This window comes from Gorilla gorilla, chromosome 16 (genome assembly GCF_029281585.2).
Source record: "Gorilla gorilla gorilla isolate KB3781 chromosome 16, NHGRI_mGorGor1-v2.1_pri, whole genome shotgun sequence".
NCBI lineage: Eukaryota > Metazoa > Chordata > Mammalia > Primates > Hominidae > Gorilla > Gorilla gorilla.
Genome location: NC_073240.2, coordinates 26,284,526 through 26,311,234, shown reverse-complemented (window position 1 = coordinate 26,311,234; position 26,709 = coordinate 26,284,526). Strand labels below are relative to the sequence as shown.

General features: G+C 52.3%; 1 protein-coding gene, 1 long non-coding RNA gene, 10 other non-coding genes and 2 pseudogenes across 20 annotated transcripts in view; all 14 read right to left on the bottom strand.

The window, feature by feature from the left end:
* The window catches only part of LOC129527077 (uncharacterized), a 29,738-nt gene extending 20,365 nt beyond the window's left edge, over window positions 1-9,373 (bottom strand). Inside the window, exons 1-7 of the long non-coding RNA XR_008671950.2 lie at window positions 7,004-9,373; window positions 6,788-6,926; window positions 5,601-5,760; window positions 3,788-3,919; window positions 2,916-3,038; window positions 2,662-2,795; window positions 662-795 (exon numbers count right to left, since the gene is read on the bottom strand). This is a non-coding gene — a long non-coding RNA (uncharacterized lncRNA). The remainder of the gene's footprint in view (window positions 1-661; window positions 796-2,661; window positions 2,796-2,915; window positions 3,039-3,787; window positions 3,920-5,600; window positions 5,761-6,787; window positions 6,927-7,003) is intronic.
* LOC115930927 (small nucleolar RNA SNORD116) lies at window positions 508-599 on the bottom strand. The gene has a single exon (XR_004067516.1). It is a non-coding gene; the product is annotated as a small nucleolar RNA SNORD116 (small nucleolar RNA).
* On the bottom strand, window positions 2,510-2,601 carry LOC115930920 (small nucleolar RNA SNORD116). The gene has a single exon (XR_004067509.1). It is a non-coding gene; the product is annotated as a small nucleolar RNA SNORD116 (small nucleolar RNA).
* LOC115930931 (small nucleolar RNA SNORD116) lies at window positions 3,634-3,725 on the bottom strand. Its single transcript, XR_004067518.3, has one exon. It is a non-coding gene; the product is annotated as a small nucleolar RNA SNORD116 (small nucleolar RNA).
* On the bottom strand, window positions 5,439-5,538 carry LOC115930933 (uncharacterized; annotated as a pseudogene).
* Window positions 6,450-6,544, bottom strand: LOC115930930 (small nucleolar RNA SNORD116). Its single transcript, XR_004067517.3, has one exon. It is a non-coding gene; the product is annotated as a small nucleolar RNA SNORD116 (small nucleolar RNA).
* Window positions 9,138-9,232, bottom strand: LOC115930922 (small nucleolar RNA SNORD116). The gene has a single exon (XR_004067511.1). It is a non-coding gene; the product is annotated as a small nucleolar RNA SNORD116 (small nucleolar RNA).
* A 177-nt stretch (window positions 9,374-9,550) lies between the features above and the next one.
* Window positions 9,551-26,709, bottom strand: part of LOC129527076 (uncharacterized) — a 94,581-nt gene continuing 77,422 nt past the window's right edge. For 8 of the 9 annotated variants that reach the window (XR_010131135.1, XR_010131136.1, XR_008671943.2 and 5 more), the window contains 6 exons: window positions 24,396-25,798; window positions 22,543-23,147; window positions 20,344-20,483; window positions 19,916-20,181; window positions 18,215-18,322; window positions 17,631-17,698 (listed from right to left, as the gene is read on the bottom strand). Coding sequence is in view for 1 of the 9 variants with exons in the window: in XM_055363347.2 (XP_055219322.2) it covers window positions 12,183-12,241; window positions 14,787-14,927; window positions 17,560-17,698; window positions 20,344-20,483 (479 nt within the window). In the remaining 8 variants the exon portion in view is untranslated. Of the gene's footprint in view, window positions 12,242-14,786; window positions 14,928-17,559; window positions 17,699-18,214; window positions 18,323-19,915; window positions 20,182-20,343; window positions 20,484-22,542; window positions 23,148-24,395; window positions 25,799-26,709 lie in introns of those variants that run through there. The other variant, XM_055363347.2, reaches the window with a different exon arrangement.
* On the bottom strand, window positions 11,770-11,864 carry LOC115930925 (small nucleolar RNA SNORD116). Its single transcript, XR_004067514.1, has one exon. It is a non-coding gene; the product is annotated as a small nucleolar RNA SNORD116 (small nucleolar RNA).
* On the bottom strand, window positions 14,518-14,614 carry LOC115930928 (uncharacterized; annotated as a pseudogene).
* On the bottom strand, window positions 17,222-17,316 carry LOC115930924 (small nucleolar RNA SNORD116). Its single transcript, XR_004067513.1, has one exon. It is a non-coding gene; the product is annotated as a small nucleolar RNA SNORD116 (small nucleolar RNA).
* On the bottom strand, window positions 20,001-20,096 carry LOC115930932 (small nucleolar RNA SNORD116). Its single transcript, XR_004067519.1, has one exon. It is a non-coding gene; the product is annotated as a small nucleolar RNA SNORD116 (small nucleolar RNA).
* LOC115930923 (small nucleolar RNA SNORD116) lies at window positions 22,677-22,771 on the bottom strand. Its single transcript, XR_004067512.3, has one exon. It is a non-coding gene; the product is annotated as a small nucleolar RNA SNORD116 (small nucleolar RNA).
* On the bottom strand, window positions 25,322-25,416 carry LOC115930921 (small nucleolar RNA SNORD116). The gene has a single exon (XR_004067510.1). It is a non-coding gene; the product is annotated as a small nucleolar RNA SNORD116 (small nucleolar RNA).

Here is a 26,709-nt window from a genome sequence, read left to right as displayed (position 1 = left end):
TTGACGTACACTGGGCTGGGGTTAAGCTAGAGACTCCTTGCCTATCAGGCCCAGCTTGCAGTGGGAACCTGTGTGTTCCTGCCATATGCATGTACTCACAATGCATGGAACACAACATGAAAGCTATGCCAGGTGATTGGAACTCCACTGTTCTCAAACCAAGAATGAAAAAAAGAAAGGCAAAAGTATGGCCTTGTTCTCTCTTCCCAAGCACCATTACTTGTCTTCCTCCAGGGGTTGTGGGAACCCAGAGCCAGGAGTCAAGGACAATCTTGGCCACCCAGAGGCAGGCTACAGGTTAACTCTCCCTGAGCAACCTGCACATCCACCTAGTCCCACAGACTGCATGTGTGCTACCCCAGCCTTGTAGACAGAAGTCCTGTGCACATAGCCTCAACTCCCCTGTGTCTCTCCTTCACCCAAACGGAATCCCTTCCTAAGCCTGGACGAATGCTTCATGCAACGGGCATCAAAAAAAATGAGAGTTGTCCCTCTATAGCCCCCGGTGGACCTCAGTTCAGCTAAGATGATAGTACAGAGTTCCCACTCATTTTGTTCAGCTTTCCAAGGAATGCATGTATGGAAGTCATCATTGGTCCATGCACAGTATTCATTCCTGTAAAGGAAGAACATTAGGGTCTTTTGAGAAATGAACACATACCATATGAAGGGATCCACCGGCACCCAAAGGAGCCCATGCCACAAGTGTCCATGGGTTCCCTGCCATCTCCAGGGATCTCCCAAGATGAAGTTCATCCCTTGCAGCCTCTGTCTTTCTTTGCATGCCCATGCCACCTGGGAAGTGCAGAGGAAAAACAGGTGTGCTTGAGAAAGGCAGGCAGGTACACAGTTTGCAAGGGCCATGCCATTCCTCCTGCCATGTTGTATTCTATATCTACCTCCCATGGGTGACCTCTCTTTGGGGACGTGTGCACAGATATACCCAGGCATGAAGGTATAAGGCAGGCATGCATTTCAAGGGCACCATCAAACTAGAGAACACTAAGCGTGAAGAATTCTCTCAATACCACACTTTCACCACCCCTGACTCAAAAGCCATTCTCTTGGCCATCAGAGAAGACAACAGCCATGAGGGTATTTCAATGGGGAGAGCTGCAGGGAAGTGTTCCAGCACAAAGAACAACTTTCCTTCGGCCTTGAAGCTCCTTCCACACACTTTGCATTGAGAAACACATTCAATCACAAATCAACCTCCCCCTCTGGCCTTCCTCACAGGTGCAGCTCAGGGAACCAGAAAAGCATCAGACATGCTGAATCCTACAGGGCTTCTATGGTGCTGTCCCTGAGAACACCATACGTCTTAAGCCACTTGCCTGTGAACATGGCCACAGAGTACAAAACCTCTCCGTCACTGGCCTGTGGATGACAGCCCTCATACAACTTCATGACTATTTCACAAGACTGTTGTGAAGAATTAGGAGGAATTTGAAAATAACCTAACATCATAAGATAATGGAGAATTTAAGTGCAGAGACCTTGACAGGTCACTTTTCTGAGTAGATGCTACCATGACATGGGAAGTGACACACTCTTAACCTCAACTGCATTGAAGTGCCTGAGCAGTTCAGAAGCAAATGGCATCAGGCTCTCCTGGGCAAAACTTCCCCTCATCAATACAGAGGGAGCAACAAGCCCTTCCAGCAGTATGTACAACCATGGAAGGGTAGAAACCCTGGGCCAATATCTGCTCAAATGCCTAACACAGACAAGCATCCCACAGGGGTTCCTGAACACAGACCTCTCAAACCAAGTCAGTCTGCGAAGTGGCAGGAACACAGGGACTTGCAATCTCATTCCCATCCCAGCACCCCAAGGTCATCATGAAATGGAGCATGGGCACCCTAGAACTCCCAAAAGAGGCTCATAGTCATTGCTCCACAACCCACATGGAATGTCGCTTGGTACATGCATGCACAGCCCTCTCCCCTTCCCACCACCAGTACACTGCAGGGACCACAGGACTTGGGTTTCTTCCTGTGGACATACGAGTTCAATGTGGATACCCTCCCTGGGCTCCTCTGCAGAAAGCAAATCAGCTCACCACCCACCTCATGGCTGCCTGCCCCTGATGCTACCCAAGTACCATGGGAACTCCCACATCCTCGACTGAGAATGAAAGTAAGCCGAACAAGTGTCCAGGAATGACATGCCTCTCTCCCCAAAGGAAAGCAATGGTATTCCTGTGCAAGCGGGGAGGCGACAAACCAAAAAGCTATGAATCAAGGACACACACAGTCATGCACAGGGAGGCTACTGGCTACTGCTTCCTGTGCCACCTGCAGCTTCAAGTTCTGCAGGCTGGCAGTGTGCTTACCCCACCTTCTCAGAGGAAATTCCTTCAACCAAGCTGTCTCTCAGCTACAGAAGTCCAAAAAGCCCAGACACTTGCATTTGCCCAAAGAGGACCACATCCTAAGCCAAGGTGTAGACCATGTCAACAAACAGATGTTGGCCCCCTCTCCTTGCCCTCCAATGTAGCAGCATGCTGGGACCTCAGTTCAACGAGGATGATGGTATAGAGTTTTCATTCATTTTATTCAGCTTTCCAAGGAATGTATATATGGAAGTCATCATTGATCCAGGCACAATCTTTGTTTCTGCAAATCAGGAAAATCAGGGCTTTGGGAAGGGCTTGCTTACATTCACGACGGATCCAAAAGCCTCTGAAGGAGCCCATGCCACATGTGTCAAGGGGCTTCCTGGCATCTCCAAGGATCACATGAGAGGATGATCATCCATCACAGACACAGTCCTTCCTTCCATGCCAACACCACCTGGGAGGTACAGATGAAACATGGGCATGTTTGAGAAAGGCAGACATGTGCAGAGGTCATGAGGGCCATGCCATCTGGCCCCCTGCAGTACATCTGCAATCTGCCCATCTCTGGCTTCACCTGTTTATGGACGCAGAACTGCATAGACACAGGGATGCACGTCTGGATCCTGGGAGCCCATGGAGTACATAATCCCACTAGAGAGAACTGATGTTGAGCATCCCTTTAAACACCCGTGCACACCTGCAAAGTTAATCACAAAAGCTTCGGTGACCTACACCCCCAACAAGGAAGCGTTTGACCTACACCAGGTTTGAGATAAGCCAGAGACTCGTTGCCTATCAGCCCCAGCTTAGGGCAGGAGGCCAACTGTGTATGTCTTCATAACACAGAGGGTACAACAGAGGCACTCTGGCCTGGATGTGAAGCATGCATGTGACCAGAAATCTATGTATGTAGACAAGGATAAAAATGAGCCAAAAATGAGGCAGAAGTGTGGCCTTGTCCTCTCTTCCCAACGAGAAGGACCTGCCTTCCTCCCGATGATGAGAGAACCAAGAACTAAGACTCAAGAACAAACTGGGGGACACAGAGCCTAAGTCCTTTGTGCCACCTGCACATTCACCTAGTCTTGAAGACGGTGTGTGTGCTACCCTGGCCTCACTAAGAGATGTCCTTCACACCAGGAATCTCCTGTGCATGGGAGCTCCCACTCCCCTGGGGCTACCCCTTGCCAAAAGAGAACCCCATCCTAAGCCTGGACAGACCCCTTGGTGCAACCCACGTCAATGAATGAGACGTAGACCTCCGTCTCTAGCTCCTGTTGAAGCAGTGTGCTGGACCTCAGTTTGAAGAGGATGACAGTATAAAGTTTTCACTCACTTTGTTCAACTTTCCAAGGAACCCATGTATGGAAGTCATCATTGATCCATGCACAGTCCTCATACCTGCAAACATGGAACATTAGGTGCCTTTGAAAAACCAATACTTACCATCCTGAGGTATCCACCAGCCTAAAGGAGACCACGCCACACATGTTTAGAAGCACTTGGCCATCTCCAAAAATCTCCCAAGATCAAAATCATCCCTTGCGGTCACTGGCCTTCCTTCCATACCAACGCCACCTAAGAAGTGCAGAAGCAAAACAGGTGTGCCTGAGAAAGGCAGTGAGGTGCATGGTGGCAAGGGTCATGTCATTTGTCCTGTTGTGGAGTAATCTGTATCTACCTCCCATGGGCTCCCCTTCTTTCTGCACACATGCATGGGTTTGTCCAAATATGAAGGTAGGAGGCAGGCATGAATTTTGAAGGCACCATCAACTAGAGAGCACTAAGCATGAAGAACACTCTCAACACCACTCTTATAACACCTCCAACTCAAAAACCCTTCTCCTGGCCATCAGAGAAGACAAAGGCTATGGTGATACTTCAGTGAGGAGAGTTTGGAAGGGAAACCTCTTCCTATGCAAAGGTTAACTTTCCTTTGGCCTTGAGGCATTTTCACCCCTTGGGTCCTTCACACTCTTCCCATCCAGAAACATCACAAATCAACCTCCATGTTCACTACACAGGTACAGATCAGGGACCCAGAAGAGCACCAGGCATTCTGAATCCTACAAGATTTCTAAGGTGCTGCAGCTAAGAAAACAAGATCTTAAGGCACTTGCCTGTGAACATAACATCAGAGTCCAACACCTATCCATCATTGGCCTGTGGATGGTAGCCCTGTCCTACCACACAACGACTATTTCACAAAGAAGACTGCTGTGAAGAATTAGGAGGAATTTCAAAATACCCTAATATCAGGAGATGCTGAGGTATATAAGCAAGGAGACCTTCGCAGGTCACATTTCCAAGTAGAAGTCACCACGATGTGGGGAATGACACACTCTTATAAACCCCAACTGCATCAAGATGTCTGAGCGGTTCAATGGCAAATGACATCAGGCTCTCCTAAGCAAACCATCCTGAGGATATCACGAAATGGACCTTGGGCACCCTGCGATGTCTTAAAGAGCCTCACAGTCATCACTCCACGACCCACATGGAATGATGCCAGGTAAAGGCACACACAGATCTCTCCCCTTCCCACAGCCACTACCCTTCTTGGGCCATGAAATTTGGAATTCTACTTATAGATGTACAAGTTCACTGTAGAGAGCTTCTCCAGGCTCCTTTCCAGAGAGCAAATCAGCATCACCACTGGCTTCAAGATGGCCAGCCCTTGATGCTACCCAAACACCATAAGAAGTCCCATGTCCCCGGCCACAGATGAAAGACAGTTGAAGAAGTGCTCAGGAATGGCACCGTGCTGTCTCCTTATGTGGAATAAATTGTCTTCTTCTGGGGGGTGACGAACCCAAGAGGTATGAATCAAGGACAGACCCAGCCATGCAGAGGTGGGCAACTGGATACTGCCTTCCTGTGGCACCTGCAGGTTTACCTTCTCCTGCACACTGGCAGGATGCTACCCCACCTTCTCACAGGTAAGTCGTTCAACAAACGTATCTCTCAGCCAGGGGAGTACAAAACACTCAGCTACTCAGTTTCACTGAAAGACAACTACATCCTAAGCCTTGGTGCACACCATGATAACAAACAGATGTTGGCCCCCTAAATCTAGGCCCTGATGGAGAAGCGTGCTGGACCTCAGTTAGATGAGGATGATGGTACTGAGTTTTCACTCATTTTGTTCACCTTTCCAAAAAAAAAAAAAACGTATATATGTAAGTCATCATCAACCTACACATAGTCTTTGTCCCTGCAAGTGAGGAAAATCAGAATGCTTTCAGAAAAAATCACTTACATTCAGGAGAAATCCAAAAGCCTCCAAAGGAGCCCACACCATTTGTATCCAGGGGCCTCATGGCATCTCAAAGATCACACAAGACGAAGACCATCCTTCTTGGACAAGGGCCTTCCTTCCATGCCAATGACACCGGGAAGGTGCAGAGGAAATGAGTGTGCTTCAAAAAGACAGACAGGTACATAGGTCAGGAAGGCTATGTCATATAGACTCCTGTGGTACATATGAAATCTGCTTATCTATGGCTTCACATATCTGTGTTCACAGAAACACATATACAGAGTTGCACATGTGGATTCCGGGTACCCTGGGAGGGCGTCATGCCACTAAAGAGCATGGGCGTAGAGCATCCCAATCAACACCATGGCTTCAATACTTGCAATTTGTGTACAAAAGACTTGGTGCCCTGGATGCTGAAAGCCAAAAACTTGTACCACTACTCAGTTCAGGATAAGAGATGACATGCCAGTCAGCCCAACATTGGAACAAAAGCAAAAACATTCAGGAAATATGTACTTCCTCAACATAAAAAAAAAAAACAAGGAAACTTTCTCCATGAATGTTGGTGAAAGGCTGTGATTGGTGACCAGAACCTGGCTAAAAATCAATCATGCAACAAAAATCCAAAACCTAGCATTAAGGGTGAAACCAACTTGACACCAAGAAGAGTAACACTAAAAAAATTCATGGGCTACCCAAGTATGATTCTCAAATACATTTATGATAAAGAATTTTACTATGGTCAAAATGACCACAAAAATTGAATGCCAATGCCTGGGTAGTGAAGTACCATGTAATATGACAAAGTTACCCGTGAACCACAATAAGCCAAAGTGGAGGCAAGGTGCTGGACCTCAGTTCCAATGGGAATGACGGTATGAGTTCTCACTCATTTTGTTCAGCTTTTCCAAGGAATGTTTTTATGGGGGACTCATCATCGATCCAAGCACATTCAAAGAGGCAGGATGTTTGACATCATAGGCTGGGCAGTGGGCAAGCCGATGACCTTAAACATCTTCGGCACCCTGGGGAACCCAGAGCTGCGCCACTGAGCAAAAGGTGCAGACCATCCACTCTAGGAGAGGAACTCACTATGCCATTAGTGGCCTACTGAAAAACTGTTCATTGTGGGTCTTGGGAATCCCAAAGACACCCTCACTCAGCATGAGGGGCAGAGGAATGCTTACCGTCCTGAGCCACCCACCAGCACGGGGTGCACTGTGGATGCGAGGCCACACTGAAACCAGGACTCTACGTGGCCTTTGTTGCTCAGGAGAATCGACCATCTTCCTTCCAGAAGGCCTGCGCCTCCCATGGCAACTGCCCCTGAGAAGTGTAAAGAAACCAAATGCATGCTTGAGAAATGGGCCCAGGTCCACTGGTCACTTCAAATCCATTCTTACCTGTGGGGCAACTTGCATGCCTGCTTCTCCTTGGTCTCCATGATTGACCTCCATCTCCATGAATGTATCTTACCTCTGTCACTCTGTGGACACATAGGAAGTGTGTGTGCCTGGAACAACCTCATGTGCCCACTGCTGCGAGTATTTGCCTGTGGCTGTGCACACGTGTGTGTGTGTGTGTGTGTGTGTGTGTGTGTGTGTGTGTGTGTGTGATTCCCACTGCAATGGGCGGTTATAGTCTGCAGGCTCCAGACCTGATCCCCCCAACAAACCAAAGGTTCAAGACCTTCAATCAGTAGGATGTGCACTCTGATCTCAAGGCCACGTGGAAATAGGCCTGATGTCCCTCGTGTAACAGCCACCATACCCCTGGTGCGAATACAGGCTACTCCTCACAGGGCCTCTGATGTCGGGACCAGACACTGTCTCTTGCTGCACTCCCGGGTAAGGCACATCTGGCGGAAAACCAACCAAAACCTGCGCTGGAAGGCACCTGCCCAATGCTCAGAATGTTGCACTGATACATGACGTCAAAGCCAGAGGTGGTCTTTGCAACCTAGCCAAACGACCTCAAGAAACAGGCTTCCTCCACTCCACTCAGTCCACGTACGCACATGTGCCCTCAGGATGCCCGAAGAGAATGGCTGCTTCTCCAACAGGATGTCCACGCCTGATGCCCCAAAGGCCAAGTGGACAAGACACACCACCTAACATTGTCCTTGCACTGGTCACCTCACAGGGCTTCCCTGCACTGACCTCAGAGGCAATGTCCCATCGTGCAGTCAGCTTGACCGCATTCCCACCCACAACAATGCCTGAAAGTCAACACCACCTCAACACCAGCACCAGGTGTAGATACACGTGGCTACTAAGTGAGCTGCGAGCTGTAGAACCACCAATCCTTTCCAACTTTCCTAAGACAACCACAAGCCCTTCAATGTGGCATGGCTGTCCTGGCTGCACTGTGACTTCAAATCGGCTAAGGGAACTGAAACGCTTCATCACCCCAGGACGGAGCAGAATCCAACACTTGAATATCGCCATCATACAGTGGCACGGAGGCATCCCAAGTCAAAAGATTCTCTGTGGCAACGCCATAGGGATTGCACATATGTTGCCTGGAATCTGGAATACACACAGACCTTCATGAATAGCCCCAAGTGTGACTGGAGCCCATGGGAGAGGCCCAGGGCAGAGCCAGAGCCAAGGCACATTCCCTCTGGATGCCTTCGGGATGGAAGCTGCTTTCCAAGTGGGAAAGTGGATCCAGAGCACTATTTGCTCAAACGAGCTGTAGCAGGTGGGGCCATCCGGCAACAGCGGGCCAAGAGACCATTTCCAGGAAGATGTGCACAACAGTGGAGCCCACTACTCTGCCGTGAAGACCAGAAGTGACCAAGGGCTGTGGGTGCCAGCCTGACCCTCATGTTCACTGTGACCTGCCCTCAATGACCCCTGCTGGCTGAGCTGTCATCCGCCAGAGAAATCCATGTAAAGCCCATCACTGCCAAATGACAGCCCCAGACCACTGATGACACACATGTCCACGTGAGCCCTCTACCACCTTTTCTCTGGAATACCTTCCTGCCCAGGCCTCTGCCATTGCACTACGAGCAGCTCACAGCTCAGGAGGCCAAGAAATCCCTGCCAGGGAGGCCCTGTGACCAACCCTGGAAGGAGAGCCAAAGAGCCTTTGGATATCTGCTGGGACACCTATTGCTCTTCCCCATCAACTTGGCACTCCCTTGTCCTCAGGTAACCAGAAATCAAGACAAAGATCTGCCTGAGGCCCACATCTCATGCTCTCCTTGGCAAAAAAATCGGACCCAGTCCTGTGTGCGGTGACATCTGCCGCGAGATCTGGGTCTCCCTTCCTGGGAGCTCACCAAGCTGAGGCCAGCCACACACTCCTTGAGGCCTGCAAAATTTCTGTACTCTTCCATGGCTGCCACACCTTAACAAAGCAGACAATTTGCCCATGACTCTCTTACCCGTCTACATCGCACAGAGGGAATGTTCCTAACCTGTGTGTGATGGGAGACTTTGGCCTGTGGATGCCCTGGGAGGTGGAACCTATGGTAACTAGTGGAAGTTGTCCCTCAATCCTACAGTCCCCGGCAGAGGCAAATGTGCTGGACCTCAGTTCCGATGAGAACGACGGTATGAGTTCTCACTCATTTTGTTCAGCTTTTCCAAGGAATGTTTTTTTGGAGGACTCATCATCGATCCAAGCACATTTGAAGAGGCAGGATATTTGACACCACAGGCTGGGCAGTGGGTGAGCCGATGACCTTAAAGACCACGGCCATACCCTTAATGGCCTCCTGAAGAACTGCTCCTTGTGGGTCTCAGAAATCCTAAAGACACCCTCAGTCATCATGCGGGGCAGAGGAATGCTTACCGTCCTGAGCCATCCACCAGCACGGGGTGCACCACGGATGCAAGGCCACACCGAATCCAGGACTCCACGGGGCCTTCATTGCTCAGAAGCATCAACCATCTTCCTTTCAGCAGACGGCAGGCCTCCCATGGAAACTGCCCCTTAAAGTGTAAAGAAATCACATGCATGCTTAAGAAACAGGCCAAGGTCCACTGGTCACCTCTTCAATGCCATTCTTGCTTACAGGGCAACTCACACACCTACTTTTCCTTGGCCTCCATGACTGACTTCCATTACCATGAATATACCTGACCCGTGTCACTCTGTGGAGACCTAGGAAGCGTGTGTGACTGAAACGACAGCACATGCCCACTGCTGAATCTATTTGCCTGTGGCTATGCACACCTGTGTGTGTGTGTGTGTGTGAGAGAGAGTGTGTCTGTGTGTGTGTGTATGTGTGTCTCCCTCATGCACATATGTTTCCCAACACCACAAGGGGTGGTCATAGTCTGCAGCCTCTAGACCTGAACCTCCTCACAACCCAAAAGCTCAAGACCCAGGCCTTCAATCAGTAGGATGTGAACTTTGACCTTGAGGCCATGCGGACATGGGCCCGAGGTCCCTTGCCTAACAGCCACCAAGCCTGGCATGAGCACACACTCCTCCTCACAGGGCATCTGATGTTGTGAACAGACACTCTCTGGCTGCCCTCTCAGGTGAGGCACATGTGGTGGAAAACCAACTACAACAAGCACTGGAGGGCACCATCGCAAAATCCAGCACATCCGTTTGAAACTCAGTGTCAAGGCCAGAGGCAGTCTTCCCAACCTAGCCAAACAATCTCAAGACACGGGCTTCCTCCCCTCCACTCAGTCCACATGCCCGCACCGTGCCCTCAGGACATCCTAGCTAATGGCTGCTATTCCAAGAGGACATCTCCGCTTGACCCCCTAAGGACAAGGTTGACAGGACACACCGCCTGTCATCATTCTTGCACTGGACACATCTACAGGGCTTCCCTGCACCGACCTCTGAGGCAACGTCCCATCACACAGCCAACTTGACCTCACTACTACATACCACAGTGCCTATAAGTCAACACTGTCTCAACACCACGGGGTCTACAAGCACGTTCCTGCTAAGTGAACTGCAAGCCGTAGAACTACCAACCTTTTCAGCTTTCCTAAGCCAACCGTGTGCCCTTCAGCATGACATGCCTGTCCTGGCCATGCTGAGACTTCAAACCAGTTAAGGGAGCTGAAATGCTTCACCACGCCTAGGGCATAGTGGAATCCAACACTGGAACATTGTCAACACGCAGAGGCATCCCAAGTCGAGAGACTCTCTGTGGCATTGCTGCTGGGACTGCATACGCATTGCCTGGAATGCACACGGACCTCCGTGGATAGCCCCATGCATGACTGGAACCCACTGGAGAATCCCAGGCCAGGACCAGGGCACATTCCCTCTGGATGCCTTCAGAATGGAAATTGCTTTCCAAGCGGGAAAGAGGATCCAGAGCAGTATTTGCTCACATGAGTTGCAGCAGGTAAGGCCACCCAACAATGCATGCCAAGAGACCATTTCCAGAAAGGTGTGCACAACGGTGGAGCCCACTACTCTGCTGAGAAGACCGGAAGTGACACAGGGCCACAGACACCATCCCGACACTCGCTTGCCCAGAGACATGCCCTCAAAGACCCGCCCTGGCTGACCTGTCATCCACCAGAGAAATCCATGGAAAGCCCATCACCACCAAGTGACAGCCCAGTGCAGCTGATGACACACATGTCCACATGAGCCCTTCACCACCTTTTCTCTGGGGTACCGTCCTGCCCAAGCCTTGGTCACTGCACCATGGTCATCTCATGGCTAGGGATGCAAAGAAATCCATGCCAGGGGGCACCTGTGACTGATGCTGGAAGGAGGGCCAAAGAGGCTTTAGCCATCTGCGGTGACACCCATTGCTCTGCGCTCTCCTCCATCACCTTGGAACTCCCATTATCAGCTAGTGGAAAATGAAGACCCACGTCTATCTGAGGCCTGAGCCTCATGCTCTCCTTGGCAGGGGAACTGTGACCTGGTCCTCTACATAAAGACACCTGCTGCGAGGCCCGGGTCTCCCTTCCTGGGAGCTCACCAAGCCGAGACCAGCCATACACAACCCTATGTCAAAACACTTCCACCTGCTTCCGTGGCTGCCACAACATCACAGAGTGGCCAATCCCCCCACAACTGTCCCATCCGTCTATGTCATACAGAGGAAATGTTCCTAACATGCATGTGACAGGAGATTTTCATCTGTAAATGCCCTGGGTGGTGGAACCCATGGGAACCAGTGGAAGTTGTCCCTCGCTCCTACAGTCCCCAGAGGAGGCAACGTGCTGGACCTCAGTTCCGATGAGAACGACGGTATGAGTTCTCACTCATTTTGTTCAGCTTTTCCAAGGAATGTTTTTATGGGGGACTCATCATCGATCCAAGCACGTTCAAAGAGGCAGAACATTTGACACCACAGGCTGGGCAGTGGGAGAGCTGATGACCTTAAACACCTTCGGCATCCTGGGGAACCCAGAGCCACACCACTGAGCAATGGACACAGACAATCAACTCTGGGAGTGGAACTCGCCATGCCATTAGTGGCCTGCTGAGAAACAGCTCTTTGCAGGTCTCAAAATTCAAAAGACACCTCTGCACACAGGGCAGAGGAATGCTTACCACCCTGAGCCACTCACCAGCATTGGGTGCACCATAGATGCCAGGCCACACCAAATCAGGACTCAAGGCAGCCTCTGTTGGTCAGAAGAATTGACCATCTTCCTTGCCAGCAAGCGGCAGACCTCTCATGACAACTGCTGCTGAGAAGTGTAAAGAAATCAAATGCATGCTTAAGAAACGGGTCCAAGTCCACTGGTCACCACTTCAATCCCATTCTTTCCCACAGGGAAACTTGCACACCGGCTTCTCCTTGGGCTCCATGACAGACCTCCATCTTCATGAATATACCTGACCCATGTCACTCTGTGGACACCTAGGAAGCACATGTGACCACAACAATAGCACACACCCATTGCTGCATCTATCTGCCTGTGGCTGTGCACGCCTGTGCATGTGTAGGTGTGTATGTCAGAGTGAGTGTGTCTGTGTGTATGTGTCTCCCCAACACAGATGTTTCCCAACAGCACAATGGGTTGTCATAGTTGGCAGCCTCCAGACCTGGAAACCATCCCCACACCTGCAACCAAAAGGCTCAAGACCCAGGCCTTCAATCAGTAGGATGTGAATTTTGACCTAGGGGTCAGACAGACATTGGCCTGATGTCCCTCGACTAACAGCCAGCACCCCTGGCGGCGCAAGCACACAGTCCTCCCTACGGGGCATATAATGTCGTGACCAGACACTGTCTCTCACCGCTCTCCCAGGTAAGGCATACCTGGCACCAAACCAACCAAAACTTGCACTGGAAGGCACCTTCGCAATGGCCACCACATTGGTCTTAAACACGGCACACGGCATCAAGGCCAGAAACAGTCTTCTGAACCCAGCCAAAGGACCTCAAGACACACACTTCCTTCCTCCAATCAGTTCACATACCCGCACCATGCCTTCAGGACACACAAAGGGAATGGCTAGTTTTCCAACAGGACATTCCTGCCTGAACCCCTAAAGACAAGGTGGACAGGACACACCACCTTTCATTTTCCTTGCATTGGACACACCTACAGGGCTTCGCTGCACCGACATCTGAGGCAACATCCCATCATGCAGCCAACTTAACTGCACTACCAACCACCCCAACGTTGGCAAGTCAACACCATCTCAACACCATCACCAGGTTTACATGCAAACAGCTATGAAGCGAGCTGCGAGACAGAACCACCAACCCTTTCCGACTGTCCTAAGTCAACTATGTGCCATGCCAATGTGGCACGGCTGTCCTGGCTGCACTATGATGTCAAACCGGCTAAGTGAGCTGAAACGCTTCATTGCCCTGAGGATGTAGCAGAATCCAATACTGGAACATCGCCAACACACAAAGATGAGGAGGCATCCCAAATCAAGAGACTCTCCATGGCAGTACCCCTGGTATTGCACATGCGTTGCCTGGAATGCACATGGACCTCCATGAACACGCCAAGTGTGACTGGACCCCATCGGAGAGTCCCAGGCCAGGGCCAGGGCCAGGGCACATTCCCTCTGGACACCTTTGGGATGGAAGCTGCTTTCAAAGCGGGAAATGGGATCCAGAGCAGTATTTGCTCACACAAGCTGCAGCAGGTGGGGCCGCCTGGCAATGGCGGGCCAAGAGACCATTTCCAGGAAGATGGACACTTCTGCTACTCTGCCAGGAAGACTGGAGTGACCCAGGACTACAGGCATCAGCCCGACCCTTGTGCTCCCTAGGACCTGCCCTCGAAGACTCCCAATGGCCAACCTGTCATCCACCAGAGAAATCCCTGGAAAGCCCATCACCACCGAATGACAGCCCAAGACCACTGATGGCATGCGTGTCCACGTGAGCCCTCTACAACCTTTTCTCTGGGGTACCTTCCTGCCCAGGCTTGGCCACACCACCACAGGAATCTCACAGCTCGAGAGGTGAAAAAAGTCTGTGGTGGGGGCCCCCTGGGACTGACCGTGAAAGGAGGGACAAAAAGGCTTTAGCTGTCTGCCACAACATCCATTGCTGTGCGCTCTCCACTATCACCCTTGGCACTCCCCTGTCCTCAGCTAACCAAAGATCAAGACCAAGGACTGTCTGAGGCCTGGGCCTCATGCTCTCCTTGAAAGCAGAACTGGAACACGTACCTGGTCCTCTATGCAAGGATGCCCACAGCGATTTCCAGGTCCCCCTTCCTGGGAGCTCACCAAGCCAAGGCCAGCCCCACACTCCCCTAAGCCTGCGACATTTCCATCCACTTCCACGGCCACTACGCCATCACAGAGCAGCCAGTCACCCTATGACTCTCCGACCCGTGTACCTGACACAGAGGAAATCTTCCTGTTTTTGGGGGGTAGTGGGGGGAATGTAATATGACAGACCTTCACCTGTGAACGCCATGGGTGGTAGAACCTATAGGGACTAGTGGAAGTTGTCCCTCACTACTAAAGGCCCCAGAGGAAGCAATGTGCTGGACCTCAGTTCCGATGAGAACGACGGTATGAGTTTTCACTCATTTTGTTCAGCTTTTCCAAGGAATGTTTTTTTTTGGAGGACTCATCATCGATCCAAGCACATTCAAAGAGGCAGGACATTTGACACTGCAGGCTGGGCAGTGTGCGAGCTGATGACCTTAAAGGCCTCGACGATGCCCTTAATGGCCAGCTGAAAAACTGTTCCTTGTGGGACTCAGAAATCCTAAAGACACCCTCACTCATCATGTGGGGCAGAGGAATGCTTACCGTCCTGAGCCATCCACCAGCACGGGGTGCACTGTGGATGCGAGGCCACACCGACTCCACGACTCCATGGAGATTCCACTGCTCGGAAGAACTGACCATCTGTCATGCCAGCAGGCGGTGGGCCTCTCAAGGCAACTGCCCCTGAAAAGTGTAAAGAAACCAAATGCACGCTTGAGAAATAGGCCCACGTCCACTGGTCACCACGTCAATGTCATTCTTTCCCATGGGGCAACTCGTACCCCTTCTTCTCCTTGGACCCCATGACTGACCTCCAACTCCATATTCATACCACTACTCTGCTGGGAGGACCAGAAGTGACCCAGGGCCATGGACACCATCCCGACACTCACTCGCCCAGAAACATGCCTTCAAAGACCCATTCATACCTTACCTGTGTCACTCCACGGACACCTATAAGTGTGTGTGGCCTAATGATTGCACACGCCCATTGCTGCATCTATTTGTCTGTGGCTGTGCACACATGTGTGCATGAGTGTGTCTCTGTGTGGATGTGTGTCCCCCTCATGCACATGTGTTTCCCAACACCCCAGCGGGCAGTCATAGTCTGCAGCCTCCAGACCGGAACCAACCCCACTAAACCAAAGACTCAAGACCCCAGCCTTCAATCAATAGGATGTGAACTTTGACCTCAAGGCCATGAGGAAAGAGGTCCAAGGTCCCTTGCCTAACAGCCACCACCCCTGGCACGAGCACATGCTCCTCCTCACAGAGCATCTGATGTCATGACCAGACACTGTCTCTGGCCCCTTTACCAGGTGAGGTGCACCTGATGGAAAACCAACCACAACCAGCACTGGAGGGCGCCTTTGCAATGGCCAGCACATCACTCTGAAACAGCATCAGGGCCACAGGTAGTCTTCCCAACCTAGCCAAAGGACCTCAAGACACACGCTTCCTTCCCTCCACTCAATCCATGTGCCTGCACCGTGCCCTCTGGACACCCAAAGAGAATGGCTGCCTTTCCAAAAGGACGTCTCCACCTGACCCCCCAAAGACCAGGCAGACAGGACATTGTCATTGTCCTTGCATTAGACACACCCACAGAGTTTCCCTGCACCAACCTCTGAGACAATATCCCATCACTCAGCCAGCTTGACCATGCTACCACCCACCCCAATGCCAGCAAGTCAACACTGCATCAACACCACCCGGTCTACATGCATGCAGCTACTAAGTGAGCTGCAAGATGTACGACCACCAATCCTTTCCAATTTTCCTGTGCCAACTGTGTGCCCTTGAAAGTGGCATGGCTGTCCTGCCTGCTCTGTGACTTCAAACCAGCTAAGGGAGCTGAAATGCTTTATCACACCTAGGGACTTTTGGAGTCCAACACTGGAACATCGCCAGCACACAGTCACATGGAGACATGCCAAGTTGAGACTCTCTGTGGCAATGCCCCTGGGATTGCAAACACACTGCTAAGAATGCACATGGATCTCCACGGATAGCCTCATGCATGACTGGAGCCCAAAGGAGAGTCCCGGGCCAGGGACAGGGCACATTGGCTCTGGACACTTTTGGGATGGAAAGTGGGAATGATACAGAGCAGTATTTGCTCACGAGAGCAGCAGCAGGTGGGGCCACCCGACAATGAAGGCCAAGAGACCATTTCCAGGAAGATGTGCACAACAGTAGAGCCCACTACTCTGCTGGGAACAACAGAAGTGACCCAGGGCCATGGACACCATCCTCACACTCACTCACCCAGAGACATGCCCTCAAAGACCCACCCTGGCTGACCTGTCGCCCACCAGAGAAATCCATGGAAAGCCTATCACTGCCAAATTAAAGCCCAATGCAGCTGATGACACTCATGTCCACGAGGGCCCTCTAGCACCTTTTCTCTGGAATACCACCCTGCCTACACCTTCACCACCAAACCACAGGCATCTTACAGCTCGGGAGGCAAAGAAATCTGTGCTTGGGGGACACTGTGACCAACACTGGCAGGAGGGCTGAAGAGCCACTGGCCATCCGCCATGGCACCCATTGCTCCACACTCTCCCTCATCACCCTTGGCACTTCCCTGTCCTCAGCTAACCAGAAATCAAGAACAAGGTCTGCCTGAGGCCTGGACCTTGTGCTCTCCTTGGTAGCAAAAGTGAGACCTTGTCCTCTGCATGGAGATGCCACCCATGAGGTCCAGGCCTCCCTTCCCGAAAGCTCACCAAGCTGAGACCAGCCACACACTCCCCTAGGCCCACGACATTTCTCCCCTCTTCCATGGCCGCCACGCCATCACAGAGCAGCCAGTGCCCCCACAAACCTCCCACCCATGTACCTCACACAGAGGGAATGTTCCTAACGAGCATTTCATGGAGACTTTGGCCTGTGGATGTCCTCGGTGGTGGAACCTATGGGAACCAGTGGAAGTTGTCCCTTGCTCCTACAGTCCCCACGGGAGGCAACGTGCTGGACCTCAGTTCCGATGAGAACGACGGTATGAGTTCTCACTCATTTTGTTCAGCTTTTCCAAGGAATGTTTTTATGGGGGACTCATCATCGATCCAAGCACATTTGAAGAGGTGGGACATTTGACACCACAGGCCAGACAGTGGGCAAGCCAATGACGTTAAAGAACTTTGGCACCCTAGGGAAGCCAGAGCCACGCCACTGAACAACCGGCACAGACCATTCACTTTGGGAGTGGAACTCGCCATGCCATTAATGGCCTGCCAAGAAACTGTTGCTCACAGGTCTCAGAAATTCTAAAGGCACCATCACTCAGCACACGGGGCAGAAAAATGCTTACCGTCCTGGGCCACCCGCCAGCACGGGGTGCACCGTGGATGCCAGGCCACACCAAATCGAGGAACCCGCAGGGCCTGTTTCTCAGAAGCATGGACCATCTTCCTTGACAGCAGGCAGCGGACCTCCCACGGCAACTGCCCCTGAGAAGTGTAAAGAAATCAAATACATGCTTGAGAAACAGGCCCAGGTTCACTGGACACTTCAACACCATTCTTTTCCACAGGGCAACTCACACACCCGCTTCTCCTTGGCCTCCATGACTGACCTCCAGCTCCATGAATATACCTTACCTGCGTCACTCTGCGGACACCTAAAAGCATATGTGGCCAGAACCACAGCATGTGCACATTGCTGCATCTATTAGCCTATGGCTGTCTGTGCCTGTGTGTGTGTGTGAGAGAGAGAGAGTGTGAGTTTGAGTGTGAGTGTATGAATGGGTGTGGGTGTGTGCATGTGTGAGAATGTTAGTTTAAATGGGTGTGTGTGTTTGTCTCCCTAATGCACATGTGGGTCCCAACACCACAATGGGCAGTTCTAGTTTGCAGCCTCCAGACCTGATACCCCCAGCAACCCGATGGCTCAAGACCCCGGCCTTCGATCACTGGATGTGAACTTTGACCTCCGGGCCATGTGGAAACAGGTCACAGGTCTCTCACCTAACAGCCACCACCTCTGGCAGGAGCACAGGCTCCTCTTCTTCCTCATGGGGCTTCTGATGTCATGACAAGACACTGTCTCTGGCCACCCTCTTAGGTGAGGTGCACCTGGCGGAAAACCAACCACAACCAGCTCCAGAGGGCACCTTTGCAAAGTCCAGCATGTCAGTCTAAAACTCGGCATCAAGGCCAGAGGTAGGACTAGCAACCTAGCAAAAGGACCTCAAGATACATGCCTCCTCCCCTCCACTCAGTCCATGTGCCCACACTGTTCCCTCAGGACACCCAAAGAGAATGGCTGCTTTTCCAACAGGACGTCCCTACCTGAATCCCCAAGGACCAGGTTGACAGGACACACTGCCTGTCATCGTTCTTCAATTGGACACACCCACAGGGCATCCCTGCACCAACCTCAGAAGCAATAACCCCTCATGCAGCCAATCTGACTGAACTACTACCCACCCCAACATTGGCAAGTCAACACTGCATCAGCACCACCAGGTCTACATGCATGCGGCTACTAAGTGAACTGAGAACTGTAGAACCACCAATTCTTTCCAACTTTCCTAAGCCAACCAAGTGCCCTTGAAAGTGGCACGGCTGTCCTGGCAGCACTGTGAATTTAAACTGGCTAAGGGAGCTAAAATGCTTCATCATGCATAGGGAGTAGCGGAATCCAACACTGGAACATTGCCAACATGCAGAGGTGTGGAGGCATCCCAAGTCAAGAGACTTTCCGTGGCAACACCCCTGGGATTGCACACGCATTGCCCGGAATGGACACGGACCTCGACAGACAGCCCTATCCATGACTGGAACCCACGGGAGGGTCCTGGGCCTGGGCCAGGGCCAGGGCACATTCCCTCTGGATGCCTTTGGGACGGATGCTGCTTTCAAAGCAAGAAAAAGGATCAAGAGCAGTATTTGCTCACACAAGCTGCAGCAGGTGGGGCCGCCTGGCAATGGCGGGCCAAGAGACTATTTCCAGGAAGATGTACACAACGGTGGAGCCCATTACTCTGCCAGAAAGATCGGAGTGACCCAGGGCCACAGGCACCAGCCCAACCCTCACACGCCTGGGAACTGCCCTTGAAGACCCCTGCTGCCCGACCTGTCATCCATCAGAGGAATACACGGAAAGCCCAGCACCACCAAATGACAGCCCAAGACCACTGATGGCACACCTGTCCATGTGAGCCCCCTACCACTTTTTCTCTGGAATACCAGAGAATACGTCCTACCCAGGTCTCCACCACCACACCATGGGCATCTCACGGCTCAGGAGGCAAAGAAATCCATGCTGGGGTGACCATGGGACCAACGCTGGGGGAAGGGCCGAAGAGGCTTTGGCCATCTGCTACAACACCCATTGCTCTGCACTCTCCCCCATCACCCTTGGCACTCCCCTGTCCTCAGCTAACTGAAAATCAAGACCAAGGTCTGCCTGAGGCTGGGGCCTCATACTCTCCGTAGTAGGGGAACCAGGACCCGGTCCTGTGTGCGAGGAAGCTTGACACAAGGTCTGGGTCTCCCTTCCTGGGAGCTCATCAGTGCCACGCACTCCTCTAGGCCTGAGATTTTTCCGTCCACTTCCACAGCCGCCACGCCATCACACAGCATCCAATCCCTCCATGACTCTCCTAACAGTGTATCTCACGCAAAGGGAATGTTCCTAATGTGCGTGTGTTGGCAGACATTTACCTGCGGATGCCCTGGGTGGTGGAACCTATAGGGACTAGTGGAAGCTGTCCCTCACTCCAACAGTCCCTGCTGGAGGCAACGTGCTGGACCTCAGTTCCGATGAGAACGACGGTATGAGTTTTCGCTCATTTTGTTCAGCTTTTCCAAGGAATGTTTTTTTGGGGGGACTCATCATCGATCCAAACACATTTGAAGAGGCAGGACATTTGACACCACAGGCTGGGCAGTAGGTGAGCTGACAACCTTAAAGCTTTACGTTCGACACCCTGGGGAAGATAGAACCATGGCACTGAGCAAAAGGCACAGACCATTTGCTCAAGGAATGGAACTCACCATGCCATTAGTGGCCTCATGAGAAACAGCTCATTATGGGTCTTGGAAATCCAAAAGACACCGTCACTCAGCACATGGGGCAGAGGAATGCTTACCATCCTGAGCAATCCACCAGCATGAGGTGAACCCTGGAAGCCAGGCCACACAGACTCCAGGACTCTGCAGGGCCTTTGTGGTTCAGAAGAACTGACCATCTTCCTTCCAGCAGGCAGCGGGCCTCCCACGGCAACTGCCCCTGAGAAGTGTAAAGAAATGAAATGTACGCTTGAGAAACAGGCCCAGGTCCACTGGTCACTACTTCAGTGCCATTCTTTCATGCATGGCAACTTGCACGCCTTGCTTCTGTTGGCCTCCATGAGTGACCTCTGTTTCCATGAATGTACCTTACCAGTGGCACTCTGCAAACAGCTTGGAGCTGTTTGTGGCGCCAGAACGACCGCACACACACATTGCTGAGTGGCTATGTGTGTGTGTGTGTGTGTATCTCCCTCATGCACATGTGTTTCCCAACACATGAGTTTCCCAACATGGCAACATGCAGTCATAGTCTGCGGCCTCCAGACCTGAGCCCCCACCAACCCAACAATTCAAGACCAAGGCCTTCAATCAGCAGGATGTAAACTCTGACCTCGAGGCCATGCAGACATAGGCCCAAGGGCCCTCACAAAACAGCCACCATCCCTAGCCTGAGCATAAGCTCCTCCTCACGGGGCATCTGATGTCGCGACCAGACACTGTCTCTGGCAGCACTCCCAGGAAAGGCACACCTGGCACAAAACCAAACACAACCAGCACTGGAGGGCGCCTTTGCAACGGCCAGCACGTCACTCTGAAACTCAGCGTCAAGGCCAGAGGCAGTCTGCCCAACCTAGGCAAATGACCTCAAGACACGGGCTTCCTCTCCTCCACTAAGTCCATGTACCTGCACCATGTCCTCAGGACACCCGAAGGGAATGGCTGCTTTTCCCATGGGACATCCCTGCCTAACGCCCCAAACACCAGGCAGACAGGACACAGTGCCTTCCAACATCCTTGCATCGATCACACTCAAAGGCCTTCCTTGCACCAAACTCTGACGCAACATCCCACCACTCAGCCAACTTGGATGCAGTGCCATCCTCCCCAACACCTGCTCAACAACGTCTGACAACCACCACCAGGTCTACATGCACATGGCTACTGAGTGAGCTGCGAGCCGCAGAATGACCAATCCTTTCCAACTTTCCTAAGCCATCTGCATGCCCTTCAACATGGCATGACTATCCTGGCTGCACTGAGACTAACGGGGTTGAAACAGTTCATCACACCTAGGGCGTAGGTAAATCCAACACTTGAGTATCACCAACATGCAGAGGAGTAGAGGCAACTCAAATCAAGGGACTCTCCATGGAAGGCACCTAGGATTAAATATGCATTGTCTGGACTGCACACAGACCCCCACGGACAGCTCCAAGTGTGACCGAATCCCACAGGAGAGTTCCGAGCCAGGGCCAGGGCCAGGGCACATTCCCTCTGAAAGTCTTCAGGATGGAAGCCACTTTCAAAGCTGGACGGAAGATCCAAAGCAGTTATTTGCTCACAAGAGCTGCAGCATGTGGGGCTGCTCAGCAATGGAGGGCCAAGAGACCATTTCCAGGAAGATGTGCACAACGGTGGAGCCCACTATTCTGCCGGGAAGACCAGAAGTGACCCAGGGCCACGGGCTACAGCCCAACACTCATGCTCCTTGGATCTGCCCTTGAAGGCCCCACTGGCTAACCTGTCATCCACAATAGAAATCCATGGAAAGCCCATCACTGCCAAATGACAGCCCAAGACCACTGATGACACGCGTGTCCATGTGAGCCCTCTACCACCTTTTCTCTGGGGTACTTTCCTGCCCAGGCTGAGCCACCACACCATGGGTAACTCATGGCTCAGGAGCCAAAGAAATCGCTGCCAGGGGCCCCTGTAACCAACACTGGGGGGGGGGCGCAAAGAGGCTTTGGCTGTCTGCCACAACACCCATTGCTCTCCACTGCCCCCCATCACTTTGGCACTCCCCTCTCCTCAGATAACTGAAAATCAAGACCAAGGTCTGTCTGAAGTCTGGGCCTTGTGCTCTCCTTGGCATAAAAAAAAGACCTGGTCCCCCACATAGAGAGGCCCATCAGGAGGTCAGGGTCTCCCTTCCTGGGAGCTCACCAAGCCAAGGCCAGCCGCACACTCCCCTAGGTCTGCATTTCCACCCACTTCTATAGTTGCCACAACATCACAGAGCAGCCAATCCCCCCATGACTCTCCTACTTGTGTACCTCACACAGAGGGAATATTTCTATTGTGCCTGTGATGTGAGACTTTCATCCATGGACGCCCTGAGTGGTAGAACCTCTGGGAACCAGTGGAAGTTGTCCCTCGCTCCTACAGTCCCCGGGGGAGGCAATGTGCTGGACCTCAGTTCCGATGAGAACGACGGTATGAGTTCTCACTCATTTTGTTCAGCTTTTCCAAGGAATGTTTTTATGGGGGACTCATCATCGATCCAAGCACATTCAAAGGGGCAGGATGTTTGACACCACAGGCTGGGCAGTGGGCAAGCCAATGACCTTAAAAACCCTCTGCACGCTGGGGAAGCCAGAGCTGCGCCACCGAACAATGGGCACAGACCGTTCACTTTAGGAGTGGAACTGACCATGCCATCAGTGGCCTGCTGAGAAACAGCTCCTTGCAGTCTTGGAAATCCCACCCCCACTCAGCATGTGCGGCAGAGGAATGCTTACCATCCTGAGCCATCCACCAGCAGGGGGCGCACCGTGGATGCTAGGCCACACCAACTCCAGGATGTTGGGGGCCTTTGTGGCTCAGAAGAACTGACCATCTTCCTTGCCAGCATATGGCGGGTGTCCCATGATAACTGCCCCTGAGAAGTGTAAAGAAATCAAATGCACGCTTGAGAAATGGGCCCAGGTTCACTGGTCACTTCAATGCCACTCTCTTCCACAGAGCAACACACATGCCCGCTTCTCCTTGGCCTCCATTATGGACCTCCATCTTTATAAATGTATCTGACTGTGTCACTTTCTAGACACCTAGGAAGCGCGTGGCCAGAACGACCACACGCACCTGGTGCTACGTATATTTGCCTGTGGCTGTGAGCGCCTGTTTCTGCGTGTGATAGTGTATGTGTGTTTCCCTCATGCACATGTGTTTCCCAACACCACAACAGGAGGTCATAGTCTGCAGCCTCCAGACCTGAAGCCCCTGCAACCCGAAGGCTCAAGACCAAGGTCTTCAATCACTAGGATATAAACTTTGACTCTGGGGCCAGGAGGACATAGGCCTGAGGTCCCTCACCTAACAGCCACCACCCCTGGAGTGAGCACACGCTCCTCCTCATGGGGCATCTGATGTTGTGACCTGACACTGTCTCTGGCTGCACTCCCAGGTGAGGCTCACTTGGCGGAAAACCAACCACAACCAGCACGTGAGGGCGCCTTCGCAATGACCAACCCATAGGTCTGAAAATGGCATCAAGCCAGAGGCAATCTCCCCAACCTAGCCAAAGGATCTCAAGACACGGGCTTCCTCCACTCAGTCCACATGCCGGCACTGCACCTTCAGGACACCCGAAGGGAATGGCTGTTTTCCAACAGGACGTCCCTGCCCCAAGGACCAGGTTGACAGGACACACTGCCTTCCATGGTCCTTGCACTGGTTACACCCACAGGGCTTCTCTGCACAGAACTCTGAGGCAACATCCCATCATGCAGCCAACTTGACTGCACTACCACCCATCCCAACTCCTGCAAGTCAACACTGCCTCAGCACCATCACCAGGTCTACAAGTAAACAGCTACTAATGAGCTGCGATCTGCAGAACCACCAATCCCTTCCAACATTCCTAATGCAGTCGTGGGCCCCTCAACATGATATGGCTGTCCTGGCTGCACTGTGACATCAAACTGTTTAAGGGAGCTGAAATGCTTCATCACCCTTAGGGTGTAGCAGAATGCAACACCGGAACATCACCAACATGGGAGGTGCAGGGGCATCCCAAGTCAAGGAACTCTCCATGGCAGGCCCCTGGAATGCACCCGGATCTCCATGGATAGCCACATGTGTGACCAATGCCCACAGCAGAGTTCCTGGCCAGGGCCAGGACACATACCCTCTGGACGCCTTCAGGATGGAAGCTGCTTTCAAAGCAGGAAAGAGGATCCAGAGCCATATTTGCTCACACGAGCTGCAGCAGGTGTGGCCGCTCGGCAATGGCGGGCCAAGAGACGATTTCCAGGAAGATGTGCACAACAGTGGAGCCCACTACTCTGTCAGGAAGACGAGAAGCGACTGAGGACCAGGAGCACGAGTCTGACCCTTGTATTCCCTGGAACCTGCCCTCTGACACCTCTGCTGGCCAACTTGTCATCCACTAGAGAAATAAATGGAAAGCCCATCACCGCTGAACGACAGCCCAAGACTGCTGATGACACACATGTCCACATAAGCCCCCTACCACCTCTTCTGTGGAGTACCTTCCAGTCCAGGCTTCCACCATAGCACCAGGGGCATCTCACGGCTCAGGGGATGAAGAAATCCCTGCTGGGGGGCCTCCATGACTGGATGCTGGGTGGAGGGCCAAAGAGGCTTTGGCTCTCTGTCACAACACCCTTTGTTATACACTGTCCCCCATCACCCTTGGCACTCCCTTGTCCTCAGCTAATCAAAAATCAGGACCAACATCTGCCTGAGGCCTGGGCCTTGTGCTCTCCCTGGCAAGAAAACAAGGACTCAGTCCTCTGCTCAGAGACGCCTGCCACGAGGTCCGCATCTCCCTTCCTAGGAGCTCACCAAGCCAAGATCAGGCGCACACTACCCTAGGCCTGCGATATTTCTGTCTGCTTCCACGGCCACCAGGCCATCACACAGCAGCCGTTCCCCCCAGGACTCTCCTACCTGTGTACCTCACAAAAAGGGAATGTTCCTAATGAGCATTTGATGGGAGACTTTGGCTGTGGATGCCTTGGGTGGTGGAACCTATGGGAATCAGTGGAAGTTGTCCCTCACTCCTACAGTCCCCGGGGAAGGCAACGTGCTGGACCTCAGTTCCGATGAGAACGACGGTATGAGTTTTCACTCATTTTGTTCAGCTTTTCCAAGGAATGTTTTTTTGGGGGACTCATCATCGATCCAAGCACATTTGAAGGGGCAAGGGGCAGGATATTTGACACCACAGGCTGGGTAGTGGGTGAGCCAATGACCTTAAAGACCTTCGGCCCCACTGGAGCGGTGCCACTGAGCAATGAGCACAGACTATCCACTCTAGGAGAGGAACTCGCCATGCCATTAGTGGTTAGCCGAGAAACTACTCCTTGCGGGTCTTGGAAATCCAAAAGACACCCTCATTCAGCATACTGGGCAGAGAAATGCTTACCGTCCTAAGCCACCCGCCAGCACACAGTGCACCGTGGATGCCAGGCCACACAGAATCCAGGACTCCGTGTGGCCTTCGCTGCTCAGAAGAATTGAGCATCTTCCTTCCAGCAGTTACCACACCTCCCACAGCAACTGCCTCTGAGAAGTGTAAAGAAATCAAATAAACGCTTGAGAAATGGGCTCAGGTCCACTGGTCAACACTTCAATCCCATTCTTTCCCGTTGGGCAACTTGCACACCCGTTATTCCTTGGCTTCCACGACTGACCTCCATCTCCATGAATATATCTTACATGTGTTACTCTGTGGATACCTAAAAGCGCATGTGGTCACATACACCCATTGCTGCATGTATTTGCCTGTGGCTCGGCACGCCTGTGTGTGTGTGTGTGTGTGTATGAATGTGTGTGTGTGTCTCCCTCATGCACATGTGTTTCCTAACATGTGTGTTTCTCAACACTGCAATAGGCAGTCATAGTCTGCAGCCTCCTGGCCTGACACCACGCCAACCCAACAGCTGAAGACCAAGACCTTCAATCAGTAGGATGTGAATTTTGACCTGGAGACCATGCGGACATAGGCCCGAGGTGGCTCGCCTACCAGCCAACTCCCCTGGTGTGAGTACACACTCCTCCTCACGGGACATCTGATGTCCTGAGCAGACACTATCTCTAGCCGCCCTCTCAGGTGAGGCGTACCTGGTGGAAAACCAATCACAACCTGCTGGAGGGCGCCTTTGCAATGGCCAGCACATCAGCCTGAAACTTGGCATCAAGGCCAGAGGTGGTCTTCCCAATCTAGCCAAAGGACCTCAAGACACAGCCTTCCTCCCCTCCACTCAGTCCATGTGCCTGCACTATGCCCTCTGGACACACAAACGGAATGGCTGCTTTTCCAATGGGACGTCCCCCCTACCGATGTCCCAAGGACCAGGCGGATGGGACACACTGCCTTTCATTTTCCTTGCATTGGACACACCCACAGGGCTACCCTGTACTGACCTCTGAGGCAACATCCCATTATGCAGCCAACTTGACTGCACTACTACCCG